The sequence below is a fragment of the Rhinopithecus roxellana genome, chromosome 21 (genome assembly GCF_007565055.1).
Source record: "Rhinopithecus roxellana isolate Shanxi Qingling chromosome 21, ASM756505v1, whole genome shotgun sequence".
NCBI lineage: Eukaryota > Metazoa > Chordata > Mammalia > Primates > Cercopithecidae > Rhinopithecus > Rhinopithecus roxellana.
In genome coordinates, this window is record NC_044569.1 from 9214976 (window position 1) to 9230529 (window position 15554).

The window sequence follows — 15554 nt, forward strand, 5'->3', positions numbered from 1 at the left end:
TAGTAATTTCTAAACTAAACTAGAATCAATGGGAGGAAAAGACCACAGATGAGCAGTGAAAGGTGTGAATCTTCTTGCCAAAATCCTAACTATTTTAATATTTAATGAGAGGACTTTACATAAAAATTAAATTGCTATAAAATACGATTATTTAAGTTATGCTCTACTTAAATGAATTAAAGGAGTGAAATTTTGGTTTAGGTTATTTTATTAATTTAGGACCTCATAACAGCAATAGTCTGTCATATTGAACTGTAAATGGGGTGTCTACTTACCTAAGAGAACTGTTCAAAAAAATTAGAAATGAAAAGAGAGAGACAGGCTCCTGCTCTGCTGCCCAGGCTGGAATGCAGTGGCACAAGCATAGCTCATTGTAGCTTAAAGAAATCCTTCTACTTCAGTCTTCCCAGTAGCTAGGAATACAGTTGTATATCACCACATCCAGCTAATTTTTTTTTTTTTTTTTTTGGTAGAGATGGGGGTCTTGCCCAGGCTGGTCTTGAACTCCTGGCCTCAGGCAATTCTCCTGCCTTGGTCTCCCCAAAGCACACACTACAGGCACGAGCCACCATGCCCAGCCTCATTTCTAAAAATGTTATGGGGAAAAACAACTTAGCAGAACCCAGAAGCTGGCTTCAATGCCACTCACTATGAAAAGACAATCAAAGAAATATGCAGTGAAAATATACACATGAATAATGGTCATGCCTTCTACCCCCGACCCCAACTTACTCACTTTGTCTTAAAAAGGAGCAGCAACATGGTCTATACCTAGCATCTTTGGAATAAAAACTACAGCCCTTCCTCTCAAGGTAAAATAAGGGGTTAAATATTCACTGAAAAACTGAGGAAAATACTTCTAACAGCAGCTTTTGACATCAAATTGCACTGAAATCCCAAAGCATGGCAATTTAAGTACAACGCATGTTGCCTTAGAAGAGCTTCTGATCCTACCCAAACTAGTGATCTTGAAAAACATACAGTTAAACAGAGACTGAGAATAAATACATCCCTTTATGTAAGCCAAACATTTATTAACTAGAGGAATGTAATAGTTTGTATTCATTCTTGCCATTTGTTTTACAAATCCAATGATTAACAAGTACTGTTAACTTACCTAATGAATGTTTTAAATAGAAATATGTTAGTGAAGTATTTGGTTTTTGCTATTGTTGCTACACTTTTAAGAAATCACATTTTTTCCACACCACTGCACTCCAGCCTGGGCGACGGAGCGAGACTCCGTCTCAAAAAAAAAAAAAAAAAAAAAGAAAAGAAAAGAAAGAAAAGAAAAGAAAAGAAAAGAAACCACACTTTTAGGAGGGCAATATTCAGGCACTACTTATTTAGTGACAACTTTCAAAAGATACATGAAAAGTACATAGGAACAATTAAAGCTTCACTGAGTTTAGCCTTATAAATTCAAATCCAAAAAGTGGCATCAAGTAGCCCAGATGAATTTCCACAAATGTAACCTTCACTATACCTAAACATGCAGAAATAAAAGTTCTAATGCTTTCTTCAAGTCTAACATTGTATTCTGTCCCCACATCTCCACGCAAACTACTTTCATCAAGATCATTTAAAATGCTTCAATGGCCTCATCTTTCCTATTAAACTCTGTTGCATTTGGCAATGCAGACTCTCTCCTCCCTTAGCCATTCTCTGTGGAAACTCCCTTGGTTCTCTCTCTGTCCTCCTCTTCCTTTGTCTCTTTACTCCTCCTAAAATATTTGAATTCCTCAGAGTAGATCCTCCTGCATTCTTGTGCCACTTTATACACTCTTTGTACACTCTTTTCCATACTTACTTTCTACAAATCCTCGTATATTTATTTCCAATCTAGACTTGTTTTGAGTTCTTACACTCATATGCAACTGCCTACTAACCATTTCTACTTGGATGTTTTCAGGGCCAACTCAGTTCAGCAAGTACAAAGCAAATTTATTCAAACAACCTGTTCCTTCTCTTGAATTTCCTTTCAGGAAATGGCCCGATCATTAACCCAGTAATGGAAACAAACATCAGAGTGGACCCAGACAATTTTTTCTCCATACGCAAGTTTAATTCATTCAACAGCTTTTTGATCGGCCAACTTCTCTTCATCCTGAAAGCCACTGTCCACACTGCCTCCTACTTACATTTAATTAAACAGCACTCTGACTGGTCTTTCTATGACCCTTCCCTCCCAAGTCACTGACAACAGAGTTAAGTTCCAAGATCCTTCACAAGGCACACAAGGCTATAATGAACTGCTTTTTGTCTAGTGCTAGACTCACCTCCCATCCTCCATCCTTCATAGGCTACATCCCAACAAGTTTTTCATTTGCTGTTTCTTTCACTTATACTACCCTTTACTTTCACTTTCCTTCTGGTCAAATATGTATTCAACCTTGAGAACCCAGATTAAGTACCTATTCTACTGTTAGGCTATCCCTGAACCTCTTAAGTAGCATTCTCTCCTTTTTTCCTCCCATCACTATACACTCAGTAGTTTCATTAACGAGCTTATTACACTGGTATAGCAGTTCTCAAATTATGGTCCCTGAGACCAACTGAGGAGATCTGCAAGGTCAGTATCTTAATAACATTAAGATGTTATTTTTATCTTTCTCATTATCTCAAGAGTATATACTGGGGTGAAACTTCTAAAATTGATTGTGGTTGTGACTGTACAACTCTGTAAATATAAAAACAATTGAATTGTATACTTTAACTGTATGATATGTGAATTATATCTCAATGAAGCTATTTATTAAAAATGGCAAAATCAGCCAGGGCATAGTGGCTCACATTTGTAATCCCAGCACTTTGGGAGGCTGAGACAGGTGGATCACTTGAGGCCAGGAATTTGAGACCAGACTGGGTGACATGATGAAATCTTATCTCTGGGCATGGTGGTGTGCACCTGTGGTCTCGGCTACTCAGGAGGCTGAGGTGGAAGGATTGCTTGAGCCTGGGAGGTCAAGGCTGCAGTGAGCTGAGATCACGCCACTGCACTCCAGCCTGGGCAACAGAGCAAAACTCTGCCTCAAAAAGGAAAAAAAAAAATGGCAATATCAAGATATTCCTACCTAGATCAAAAAAAGATGACAGAATTCATGGCTAAAGACTTGCCTTATAGTAACTACTAAGGAAAATTCTTATACCAGATAGTAACTTACATCTATAGGAAGAAACTAAGAATACCAAAATCAGTAAATTTATGGGGAAACCCGAAACTTCATAAACAGATTTCTCTTATTTCTTTAAAAGATACATTTTGTATCAAACAATTATAACATTCTTTTGTTGGGTTAATAACATATCCAGATGTAATCGATGTTATATAAATAACACAAAGGAAGAAAATGGAGTTATATTGAAACAAAGCTGCTATATTTTACTGGAATTGTGTCAAGATCAACCTGTAAGTAGACTGTGATCAATTAGGATGTGTATTACAATCTCTAGGATCAACATCTAAAATAATAAATCAAAAAACAGTTTTAAAAAATCAGAGAAACTAAAATAGTACACTGAAAAATATTTAAAACCAAAAATGGCAACATAAAAGAGGTAACAAAAAACACATGAAATATACAATAAAGAGCAAAATTGCACATATAAATTATCATCAGATATGTCATATCAATAATTACATTAAATGTAAGTGGACTAAATACTGTAATCAAGAAGAGTTTGCCAGTGCAATCGGGGGGAAAAAAGTGGGGGAATAAAGGTAATCAAGCAAAACAAGAAATATCCGGACTGGAAAAGAAGTAAAATTATCTTTATTCACAGATAATATGATGCCATATGTAGAAAGTCCTAAGGAATTACAAATTGTTAGAACTAATAATTGAGTAAGATCACAGGATACAAAGATAACTACATCAAAAATCAATTATATTTCTGTACTAGCAATAAAGAATCCAAAATAAAATTATCCATAATAGCACTGAGAGAATGAAATACTCACAAGTAATTTAACAATAGAATGCAACACTTTTATACTGAAAACTACAAAGCACTACTGAGACAAAATGAAGATCTAAGTAAATGAAAAGATATTCCATGTTCAGGGATTGGAAGACAATATTAAGATGGCAATACAACTCAAAGTGATCTACAGATGCAATGAAAAAATTCAAAAAAATTCCTTCAAAATCCCAGCAGGTATTTCTAGAAACTGACAAGCTGATCCTAAAATTTATATGAAATCATGAAGGACTCAAAACGATTTTGAAAAGAATAGTTTGAAAACTTATACTTGATTCTGAAAGCAGATTTGGGGTTGCCTAGAGGGTTTGGGGTTGCAGTGGAGACTGACTACAAATGGGCAACACAGATCTTTCCAGAATGATGGCAAAGTCCTAGAACCTTATTGTGATGATGGTTACACAACTCCGTTAGCTAAAAATGTCTGGGAACACCTCAGACGTCTTTCCATAAGAAAATGGCTTTAAAAAAGACTTAAAAAGGTAAACAAAAAAAATTCAAAGACAATGTATAAAACCAGAGATAAGGAGAGACTAGAAATAGTGAGACCAGTTAGGAGACAAATTGCAGGAGTCCAAATGAAGGTTCTGAGGGTCTAAATTATGTAATAATGAAAAAGGACAGATATAAAAAGACAGAATTACAGGTCATTGACAATGATTAATAATAAAAATTTTTCCCTCTCTCAATCATTATTTCTTAATTGCACAATCTTAGTAATTGTGTTTTACTTAGTAGTTGTGTGCTCACCTTAGGGAATGATAAACAATCACTTCCCCAGGAATCCAATTTATTTCTAAAGGGCATAAATGGTTTGGGTTTACCCGGCATCCATATTGGTTTTTATCTTATGAGAAATTACTAAAAATACTTAATTGGGAGTCTTTTTCCCAGTTCAAAAAGTCAACAAATCTTTAGTATAATCATACAGACCTTTCTTCCATATGGTTTCTCTACCATATTGCTGTCACTGTCAGAATTTTCACTCTGAACTGGTTTTGTGAACCCAGATTTGGGCATTTTATAGCTGTTCAGCTAGCTTCTTCTTTTGTCAGTCTTCTCATCCTGGATCTGTAAAGAATGGATAGGTAAGGGTTATTTTTTGAATACATATACAATAGAACCTACTTGAAGTTTATGAACCACAGTTAGTTCAATTTGTTTTCTCTCTGTCTCTGTAAGATACCTTATTTTCTCAGAGAGGCTATCTTAGTCAAGTCCACTCAGCTTGTCACCAAAAAGAAAGGAGAATTACTTTTATAAATTTCTTCCCATATTCTCTAGACAAGTAACATCTCCAGCTTTGGGTATCCAGAAGCAGTGAAAGTGGAAGTAGTGACAAAACATTTCTCTTTTCAGTAGGAATCCATAATGACATTTCTTTTTTCAGTAGGAATCCATAATGGGAGCTCCTAATCGATGCCCTTGTAGTTTTGTGTTGGTTTGGAAGTCATTTCTGAAGACCCAACCAAGAACCTGCTAGGTTTGATCAGTAATTTTACAACAACTACTTCCCTATATTAAATCCTTCCCATTTAAAATCCCTAGAGCAGTTTATTTTCTTTACTGAACATCCTCAGCCATTTAGTCACTTTATCAAACTATTCACTAATATACTTCTATCGTACTGCAATCACCACTGTATACATTATTTTATTTCCAATTCGTTCAGCCTTCTCTTTCCTATTCTACAAGCTTAATAGGTCAAAGATTCTCCCAAGAGCTTATGATTACGATAAGTTTATGCCTGAATGATGCAGAAAAAATTCCAAGGGGTTTTACATGTTAAAGAGGAACCTATGAGGCTACAACTATGTTGCTGTCAGATAATCTATTACCTACATATGGCAATTTAAAATTAATTAAAACAAAATTAAACTACCCACTGTACTATACAGCACAGATATACATTTATGTAATCACAGAAAGGTCTACTGCACAGCACTGGGCTAGATTGAGGCTGTTGGCCAAGGGGAGTATTACTTGGGCTACAACAACAAGCAGAATGACGTTGACAAGATTACGTTGAACTCTTTCATGCTATAAATCTCCTACAGATGGATATCATAGATACAAGTCAGCTGTCATTCTAGTATCTACGTAAATTATTAAAACTCAGACACCTTGAACAGAGTATTAGTAAAATCTGCTGTCCTGTTAGTGCTTTAAAATTTCTTTCGTTTTGACAGAAACAAAACCAAAACTCCCTTAAATAAATTGAGCTAATTTGTAAATTATCAAAACTATATTAATCTGGCAATAATTAAATTAGACTACATTACAACACAAAAAACTACCAAATAAAAATTGTTCAGATCTTTCATTTTATAGAGGAGGAAACAAATGAAGAAATTAAGGAACATTTTTAACTTTACACTCAAGAAGCAGAACTTACCTTGGGGCCATTTAACTGTTTCATTAACATATAAACAATCATTTAAACATAGCACTGTCCTCAAAGCTAGCCACTGGTAAAGCTTATGGAGTTAAAGTTATGAGCCACATGAAAACAAAAAGACTGGCTCAAAAGCAAAACTGAGCTTTTGCTTTTGATATAAACATCAGCCTAAGTGAGACTGTGAAGATAAAATGATGTCTCCTTTGTAGATGAAGCAAAGCAAGTTATTAGGGAACTAAAGAAGTGCCAAATATTTTTTGAGAAAATTCTACAGGGCAGTAATATTATACTAAATAGCTTCTATGTAAAGAAAAGCTTATATTATTTCTGAATAACTACTTAGAAAAATGCCACCAGTAACAATAAAAATCACAATTGGATTCCAAAAATATTCCTTCAATCAACAAATATTAAGCATTTAATATTGAGTTAGCTTCTGGGTCCAAGATGTATACTGTAATCCCTAAAGCAATTACTATACAATAACTACACAAAAAGTAATACAAATCACACTAGGTAAATTAAAATGGAATATTAAAAAAATACAAATAATTCAATGGAAGGCAGGAGAAGAAAAATTGAGCAACGAAGAACAGAAAGAACAAAATTATAAAATGGTATAGATCTAACCCCAAATATGAATAATTATATAAAACACAAATGGCTTAAACACACCAAAAGACAGAGAATGTCAGATAGTGGGGAAAAAAGCAACAAGAAGTTTGCTTCAAATATAATAATAGGTAGGTTAAAATAAAAGAATGGAGAAAGAACCCATGGAAGTACTTGAGTTTCCAAGTGCTTAGAAAGAAAGCAAGCTTGAGTGGCTATATTAACAACATCAACAAAACAGACTTCAGAACGAAGAGGGACATCATATATGACATATTGATAAAAGGGTCAATACACTAAACTATTATACTTTTTATTGACAGAACATCAGCAAGGATTATATAAGAACAGAAAAACACCACTAATCAGTTGGTTCTAACTGATATTTACAGAAATATCTGCTCAACAACAGAATACTCCTAAGGGCACACAGGACATTCCCCAAGATAGGCCACATTCTGTGTCATAAAACAAACTTCAACAAACTTAATTAAAACTATACAAAGTTTGCTCGTAGACAACAAAGAAGTTAAACCAGGCCAAGTATGGGAGCTCACACCTGTAATCCCAGCACTTTGGGAGGCCAAGGTGGGCAGATAGCTTGAGCCCAAAAGTTCAAGACCAGCCTGAGGACAACATGGCAAAACTCCACCTCTACTAAAAATACAAAAATTAGCTGGGCATGGTGGTCCATGCAGGTGGTCCCAGCTACGTGGGAGGAGTGCTTGAGCCCAGGAGGTTGAGGCTGCAGTGAGCCATGATCACGCCACTGCACTACAGTCTGGGTGACAGAATGAGGCCCTGCCCCGTCCCCGTCAAAAAAATCAATCTTTGTAATTTACTGTATTAATTCAAACCATAAAAATACATGACCATCTCAACAGATAAAAGAAAATGTGTTAGATAACATTCAATACCCATTAATAATAAACAACTCTCAGCAAACCAGAATTAGATGGGAACTTGAATGCTTTCTCTTCTAAGATCAACAATGAGGCATGGATGTTGAGTTCGCTTTTACCATTCCTATTCAACACTGCACTTACTGGCGGTCCTATATAGTTCAATAAGGCAAGAAAAAAAGGCATACAGCTTGGAAAGTGGTAAAATGGCCTTATTTCCAGATACCATGATAATCTATGTAGACAAAGATATCTACAAAGAAGCTATTAGAACTAATACATGCGTATAGGAAGGACATAGAATACATGATCAATATATAAAAATTCATTTATTTCTACATATTAGCAATAAGCAATTAGAAATTAAAATTAAAAATACAACCTATAACAGCACCAGAAATACTAAATTCTTAGGGATAATATAACAAAATATGTGTAAGAATACATGGCAAATATGTGAAAAACTTTTTCTACATACTAGCAATAAGCAATTAGAAATTAAAATAAAAAATATAACCTATGATAGCATCAAAAACACTAAATTCTCAGGGATAAATATAGCAAAATGTATATAATAAGACTGTACAATGATAAATATAAAACACTTTGGAAAGAAGTGAAAAAGATCTAAATACATGGAGAGATATGCCATGCTTGTGAATCAGAAGACTCGATGTTGTTAAAATGTCAGTCTCTCCAAATTGCTCTATAAATTCAAGGCAATCCTAGTCAAATTTCCAGGATCCTTTTTTTTCTTTTTGGAAACTGACAAATTGTTTCTATAATGTATATGAAAATGTTAAGAACCTAGAAAAGTCCAAATAATGTTGGGAAAAAATTAATTGGTAGACTCACATTACCTGACTTCCATAGTTACTAACAAAGATACAATAAGCAAGACAGTATTTACTAAAGACAGACTTATAGATTAATGGAACAGAATGGAAAGTCCAGAAACAGATCTACACACATACATCCAATCCAACAGATTTTCAACAAATCTGTCAACGTAATTCACTGGGAAAAGGATATATTCCTTTCAATAAATGGTCTTGGAAAAACTATATATCCAAATGCAAAAAAAAAAAAAGTGAGAGAGAGAACCTTCACCCTTACCTCACTCTACAGAGAAAAATTACCTCAAAATGCATCATAAACCTAAATTTGCCGGGCACGGTGGCTCAGGCCTGTAATCCCAGCACTTTAGGAGGCCGAGGCGAGCGGATCACGAGGTCAGGAGATCGAGACCGTCCTAGCTAACACGGTGAAACCCTGTCTCTACTAAAAAATACAAAAAATTAGCTGGGTGTAGCTGCAGGCGCCTGTAGTCTCAGCTACTCCAGAGGCTGAGGCAGGAGAATGGCCTGAACCCAGGAGGCAGAGCTTGCAGCGGGCCGAGATCGCGTCACTGCTCTCCAGACTGGGGGACAGAGTGAGACTCCATCTCAAAAACAAACAAACAAACAAAAAAACACTAAATTTATGAGCTAAAACTACACCACTTCTAGCAGAAAACAGAATATTTTAGTGGCCTTGGATTAGACGAAGATTTCTTAAATAGGCAATGAAAAGCAGAAATTATGAAAGCAAAAAATGGATAAATTACACATCATAAAAATTTCTGCTCTTTAAATGATCCCGTTAAGGCATTAAGAAAATGAAAAGCCAGCCATACTGGGAGAAAATACTTGCAAATCACATCTTTATAAAGGACTTATATCTAGATTATATAATTCTAAAGGAATTGTATCTGGAACATATAAATAACTCTTATGAATCAATAAGATAGCCCAATTTAAAAGTGAGTAAATGATTTTTTAACAGTTCAGCAAAGAACATACAGTGAATGGCAAATAAGCACACGAAAAGATGTGCAACCTCACTAGTCACCAGGAAAATTAATGAGATGCTCTCACTCATATGTGAGAGCTAAAAAAAGTTGATCTCATGAAGGTAGAGAGAATGACAGATACCAAAGGCTAGGAAGGGTATCTGTGGACACTGGGGGATGACGAGAGGTTAATTAAAGGGTAGAAACATAAATAGAAGAAATAAGTTCTAACGTTTGACATCACAGTATGTGACTATAATTAACCACAATAGGTTATATATTTCAAAATAGCTAGTAGACAGGACCTGAAATGTTCCCAACGCAGAAATGACAAATACTCAGTGATGAATATCCTAAATAACCTGACTTGATCATCACATGTTCTATGCATAGAACAAAACATCAGATGTACCCCATAAATATGTACAAATATTATGGGTCAATTAAATGATTAAATTTTTAACATAATAAAAATGAGATGTCAGCCACCGGAATGGTTAAAATTAAAGACTAAGAAGACCAAATGTTGGTGAGAAACTGGAACTCTCAAATGTGGCTGGAGGGTGAGAGGGGATGGGCAATGATGCATAGCGGTATGGCCACTTGCTAAATGAAAATACTTGGTGGTATCTTCATGTGGCTAAGAAGAATTCTTCATGTTCCTCCATTCTTTGTGTAACAATCTTGGTGGCTATTACACAGATTGCACTTCAATTTCCATGCCCTAAGGGCTGCACGGAGGTATTAATACTTGTTCAGGGCTACTTTCCTGTTTAAGCCAACCAGCTGCAAGCTCTATTGTAGACTTTGTTATCCAATGGCTAAATGATGCAGTTTACAGATTCTATTCCGCCTTCGAACATGTTTCTTCCCTTAAAATTAGTATGTTCTTGCTCCTTACAGACCAGTCTATGTATTGAACAGCAACTGACTGGCAGGATTATCGAACAGCAACTGACTTTCAGGATTAACATTCTCTAAATGTATGCTATTAGACAGTTTTCCACGCTAATTTACAGCAGTAAAATATATCTTCTTCTAAAACAAAATAACCCAGTATTCTCTTGGTGGTTTTTTTCAAATGGCATTACTACTTGGGATCACTCAAGGGATACTAAAAATATATTGTTCAATATCACTGCTATTTCTAAATAATTTTGTTTATAATGAAGGCAAAACATTCTAGTTGCTATTCTGAGGTACCAAGGCATACGTACATCAAAAACTCTAGTGTAAACTAAACATCATTTCGGTGAAGAAGATGTACAGATGCCTTTTTTTTTTTTTTTTTTTTTTAAAGTATAAGCACCTTAAGAACTGAGTTTGGGCTGGGCACAGAGGCTCACACCTGTAATCCCCAGCACTTTGGTAGGCCGAGGCAGACAGACTGCTTGAGCTCAGGAGTTTGAGAGCAGTCTGGACAACATGGTGAAACCCCGTCTCTAGAAAAAATTTAAAAATTAGCTGGCTATGGTGGTATGTGCCTGTAGTCCCAGCTACTGGGGAGTGTGAGGTGGGAGGACTCCTTGAGCCTGGGAGGCAGAGGTTGCAGTAAGGTAAGGTTGCACCACTGCAGTCTGGCCCGGGCAACAGTGCTACTCCAACCCGGGTGACAGAGCCAGACCCAGTCTCAAAAAAATAGAACGGTATTTGTCTGTTTTCTAATTCAGTCAAAATTATAACCAAAACTAAAATTTTCTATCATTCAAAGATATTAGGCAAACAGAAATGTTCACCTAGCTGTGACTCCTCACAGATAACCAATATCATTATCATAGCAATGTCACTAAACTAATGCTAAGTTATAATAGCAAGACTAGCAGAATCAAAACACACAACTCAAGACAACAGCAATGATACACAGATAAACATCCTTCTTGAAAGCTGAGGTAAGTGCAATACAACAAGTCTTGTTTGACAAACTTCTTAGTACAATAACTAAATTGACTCTTCAGGAAACAAATAGTTCTTTTTTGTTCATGAATTGTCCTTCATCCTAAGGCTAACAATTTGGAGAAAATTTTATCTTAGCAGAGAGTACAAAATCACCTATAGGATGAGGCTGAACTTTGTCAAAAAGAGGTTTTGGCTGGGTGAGGTGGCTCACGCCTGTAATTCTAACACTTCGGGAGGCCAAGGCAGGCAATTTGCCTGAGCTCAGGAGTTCAAGACCAGCCTGGGCAACATGGTGAAACCCCATCTCTACTAAAATACAAAAAATTAGCTGGGTGTGCTGGCACGCGCCTACAGTCCCAGCTACTCAGAAGGCTAAGGCTTAAGAACTGCTTGAACCAGCAAGGCAGAAGTTGCAGTGAGCCGAGATAGTGCCACTGCACTCCAGCCTGGGTGACAGAGTGAGACTGTCTCCAAAAAAAAAAACAAAAAAAAAAAAACAGAGAAGCCTTTGAAAAGCTGATCAAGTGATCAAGAAGGACAGAAGCCTTGGGACCATTTCTGTGGAGGAAAAACTACTGAACATTGACAAAAGGAGGGAGAACTGGAGGAAAATCCAGTAACAGAGAAAGACAACTCAGACTATTTACAAGATAGGACTGAGAGAAAAAACCACCTCTAGTTGCCAATGTGGCCTAGAGGACTACAGGGAACAGAAATAATAGAATTTGCAAATCTATATGCTACAGACATGGAGACTGCACATGTATAACACAAGTGAGTATCTACAGAAGTGTTCCAACTACAGAAAGTCTATTTTGAGATCACTTTATAGTCCTGCAGCATTTAGTGAGTTCTCTCAGAATCAATGTTTTAAATGCTTTGGTCATATAAAAACTTAGCCAGGAATGGTGATGCACGCCTGTATTCCCAGCTACTCCAGAGGCTTAGGCAGGAGTTGCTTGAACCTGGGTGGTGGAGGCTGCAGTGAGTCGAGATCACACCACTGCACTCCAGTCCGGGCAACAGAGCAAGACTCTGTCTCAGGAATGAACAAAATAAATAAATAAATAAATAAATAAATAAATAAATAATAAATAAATAAATGTTTTAGTCTGTTTGCTCTAGTCACTATCTTCCAACTTAAGTTTGACTTGAAAATTCTTCATAGCAGTTTCACAAAGCACTGGGATTATTCCTCAGCTTCCACCTGTAAGACAAGAAGGGGGCAGGAGGGGCCAAGATGGCCAATTAGAAACAGCTGCAGTCCGTGGCGCTCAGAGAAGAATGACAACAGCAAGTGAATTCAGCACCTTCAACTGAAATGTCTAGGTTCTCACACTGGGACTGCCTAGGAGGATGGCATGACCCACAGATAACAAAAAAAAAAAAAAAAAAAAAAAAAACAGGGTGGGGCAATGGCCCACCCAGGAGCACTGGGGAGCCAAAGGAACCCCACCCTCAGCCAAGGGAAGCGGTGAGTGATTGTGTAACCCCACTCAGGAAACCACACTTCTCCTACGGATCTTTGCAACCACGGATCAGGAGATCCCCTCGTGAACCCAGGCCACCAGGGCCTTAGGTTCAATATACAGAGCTATACGGAGTCTTGGCAGAGCAGTTGCTCAGACTTACACAGAAACCCAAGAGTTTTACAGACTCCAGCCTTGGGAATCCCAGCAAGGTGAGAAATCTACCCATCAGCTCCCCTAGGAAGGGGGCTGAATCCTGGGAACCAAGCAGTGTCGTTCTGCGGGCCTCACTTCCATGGCACCTCAACCCACTGGCTTGGAATTCTAGCCAGCAGGTGCAACAGGCTAGAGACTGCCTAAAATGGATGAGTTCCCAGGGGGAGGGGCGGCTGCCATTTCTGCAGTTCAGTTGACCCACCTGTTCTAGCCTGCGCCCAAAAATCCAGGTGGCCCTGATGAGGAGGAGTCCCTCACAGGGCAGCACAATTGCTGTGCCAGATCACGGCCAGACTGCTTTTTTAAGTGGGACCCCAACCCATCCCTCCTCACTGGGTGGGGCCTCCTGCAGGAATTTCAGCAACTCCAGCCAGGGTTAAAGGAACAGTACTCTGATCGCTCCCTGGGACAAGCCCCTAGGGGGAGGAGTGGCCAATGTCTCTGCGGTTCAGTTGACTCAGCCTTTCTAGGCTGGCTGGCTCTGGAGAGTCCAGGCAGTCTGGGCAAGGAACGCTTACTCCCAGTGCAGCACACCTGATCTCAACCAAAAAGCAGCCAGACTGCTTCTTTAAGCAGGTCCCTGATCTGTCCCTCCTGATTGGGTGAGACCTCCTAAGAGGGATCTCCAGACACCTCCTACCTGTTGTCCAGGCTGGCAACAGGTCAGTACTGCCCCCCATCCCCCCCAACGCCCCACCGGGATGGAGCTCCTAGGGGAAGGAGCAGGCTGCCATCTCAGCTGTTTCACAGCCTTCACTGGTGATATACCTACAGGTAAGGGAAGGACCAAGGCAACTAGGGTCCGGAGTGATCCCCCAGCAAACTACAGCAGCCCTATGGAAAAGTGGACTGACTGTTAAAAGAAACACAGAAAACAACAACAGCATCAACAAAATAGACACCACAGAAACCCCATTTAAAGGTCAGCAACTGGCCGGGCGTGGTGGCTCATGCCTGTAATCTCAGCACTTTGGGAGGACAAGGAGGGCGGATCACCTGAGATCAGAAGTTCAAGACCAGCCTGGCCAACATAGTGAAACCCCATCTCTACTAAAAATACAAAGATTAGCCGGGCATGGTGGCAGGTGCCCGCAATCCCAGCTACTCCGGAGGCTGAGGCATGAGAATGGCTTGAACCCGGGAGGCGGAGGTTGCAGTGAGCCAAGATTGTGCCACTGCACTCCAGCCTGGGTGACAGAGCTAAACTCAATCTCAAAATAAAATAAAATAAAATAAAATAAAATAAAATAAAATAAAATAAAATAAAATAAAATAACCCCAACCTCGGCTAGGCAGAGTGGCTCACACCTGTAATCCCAGCACTTTGGGAGACTGAGATGGGCAGATCACGAGGTCACGAGTTTGAGACCATCCTGGCCAACATGGTGAAGCACCATCTCTAAAGATACAAAAAATTAGCTGGGCGTGGTGGCACGTGTGCCTGTAATTCCAGCAACTCAGGAAGCTGAGGAAAGAGAATTGCTTGAACTCAGGAGGTGGAGGTTGCAGTAAGCCGAGATCGTGCCACTGCACTCTAGCCTGGGCGACAGGGCGACACTCTCTCTCAAAATAAATAAATAAATAAATAAAAATCAGCAACCTCAAAAATCAAAGGTAGATAAGCCCACAAAGTTGGGAAATAATGCAAAAAAACGCTAAAAACTCAAAAAGCCAGAGTGCCTCTTCTCTAAATGACCGCAACACCTCTTCAGCAAGGGCACAGAACTGGGTTGAGGCTGAGATGGTTGAACTGATAGAAGTAGGCTTCAGAAGGTGGGTGAAAATGAACTTGGCTGTGCTGAAAGAGCATGTTGCAACCCAATGCAAGGAAGCTAAGAATCATGATACAATGGAGGAGCTTCTAAATGGTATAGCCAGTTTAGAGAGGAGCATAACTGACTTGATGGAGCTGAGAAACACAACACGAGAAATTCACAATGCAATCGCAAGTATCAATAGCAGAATAGACCAAGCACAGGAAAGAATCTCAGAGCTTGAAGATTGTCTTTCTGAAATAAGATAGACAAGAATAGAGAAAAAAGGATGAAAAGGAATGAACAAAACCTCGAGAAATATGGGACTATGTAAAAAGACCAAACCTATGACTGACTGGGGTACCTGAAAGAGATGAGGAGAATGGCATCAAATTGGAAAACAGACTTCAGGGTATCATCCAGGGGAACTTCCCCAACCTAGCAAGAAGGACCAACATTCCAGTTCAGGAAATCCAGATAACCCCAGTAAGAAGA

The 15554-nt window shown here is 38.4% G+C and overlaps 1 protein-coding gene across 12 annotated transcripts in view; it reads right to left on the reverse strand.

Annotated features, from left to right (window-relative positions):
* The window catches only part of ANKRD12 (ankyrin repeat domain 12), a 138445-nt gene that overhangs the window by 92935 nt on the left and 29956 nt on the right, over positions 1–15554 (reverse strand). For all 12 annotated transcript variants that reach the window (XM_030926015.1, XM_010373410.2, XM_010373420.2 and 9 more), the window contains exon 2: positions 4915–5052. In XM_030926015.1, coding sequence (XP_030781875.1) covers positions 4915–5001 — 87 coding nt within the window. In that variant the 5' untranslated portion in view covers positions 5002–5052. The remainder of the gene's footprint in view (positions 1–4914; positions 5053–15554) is intronic.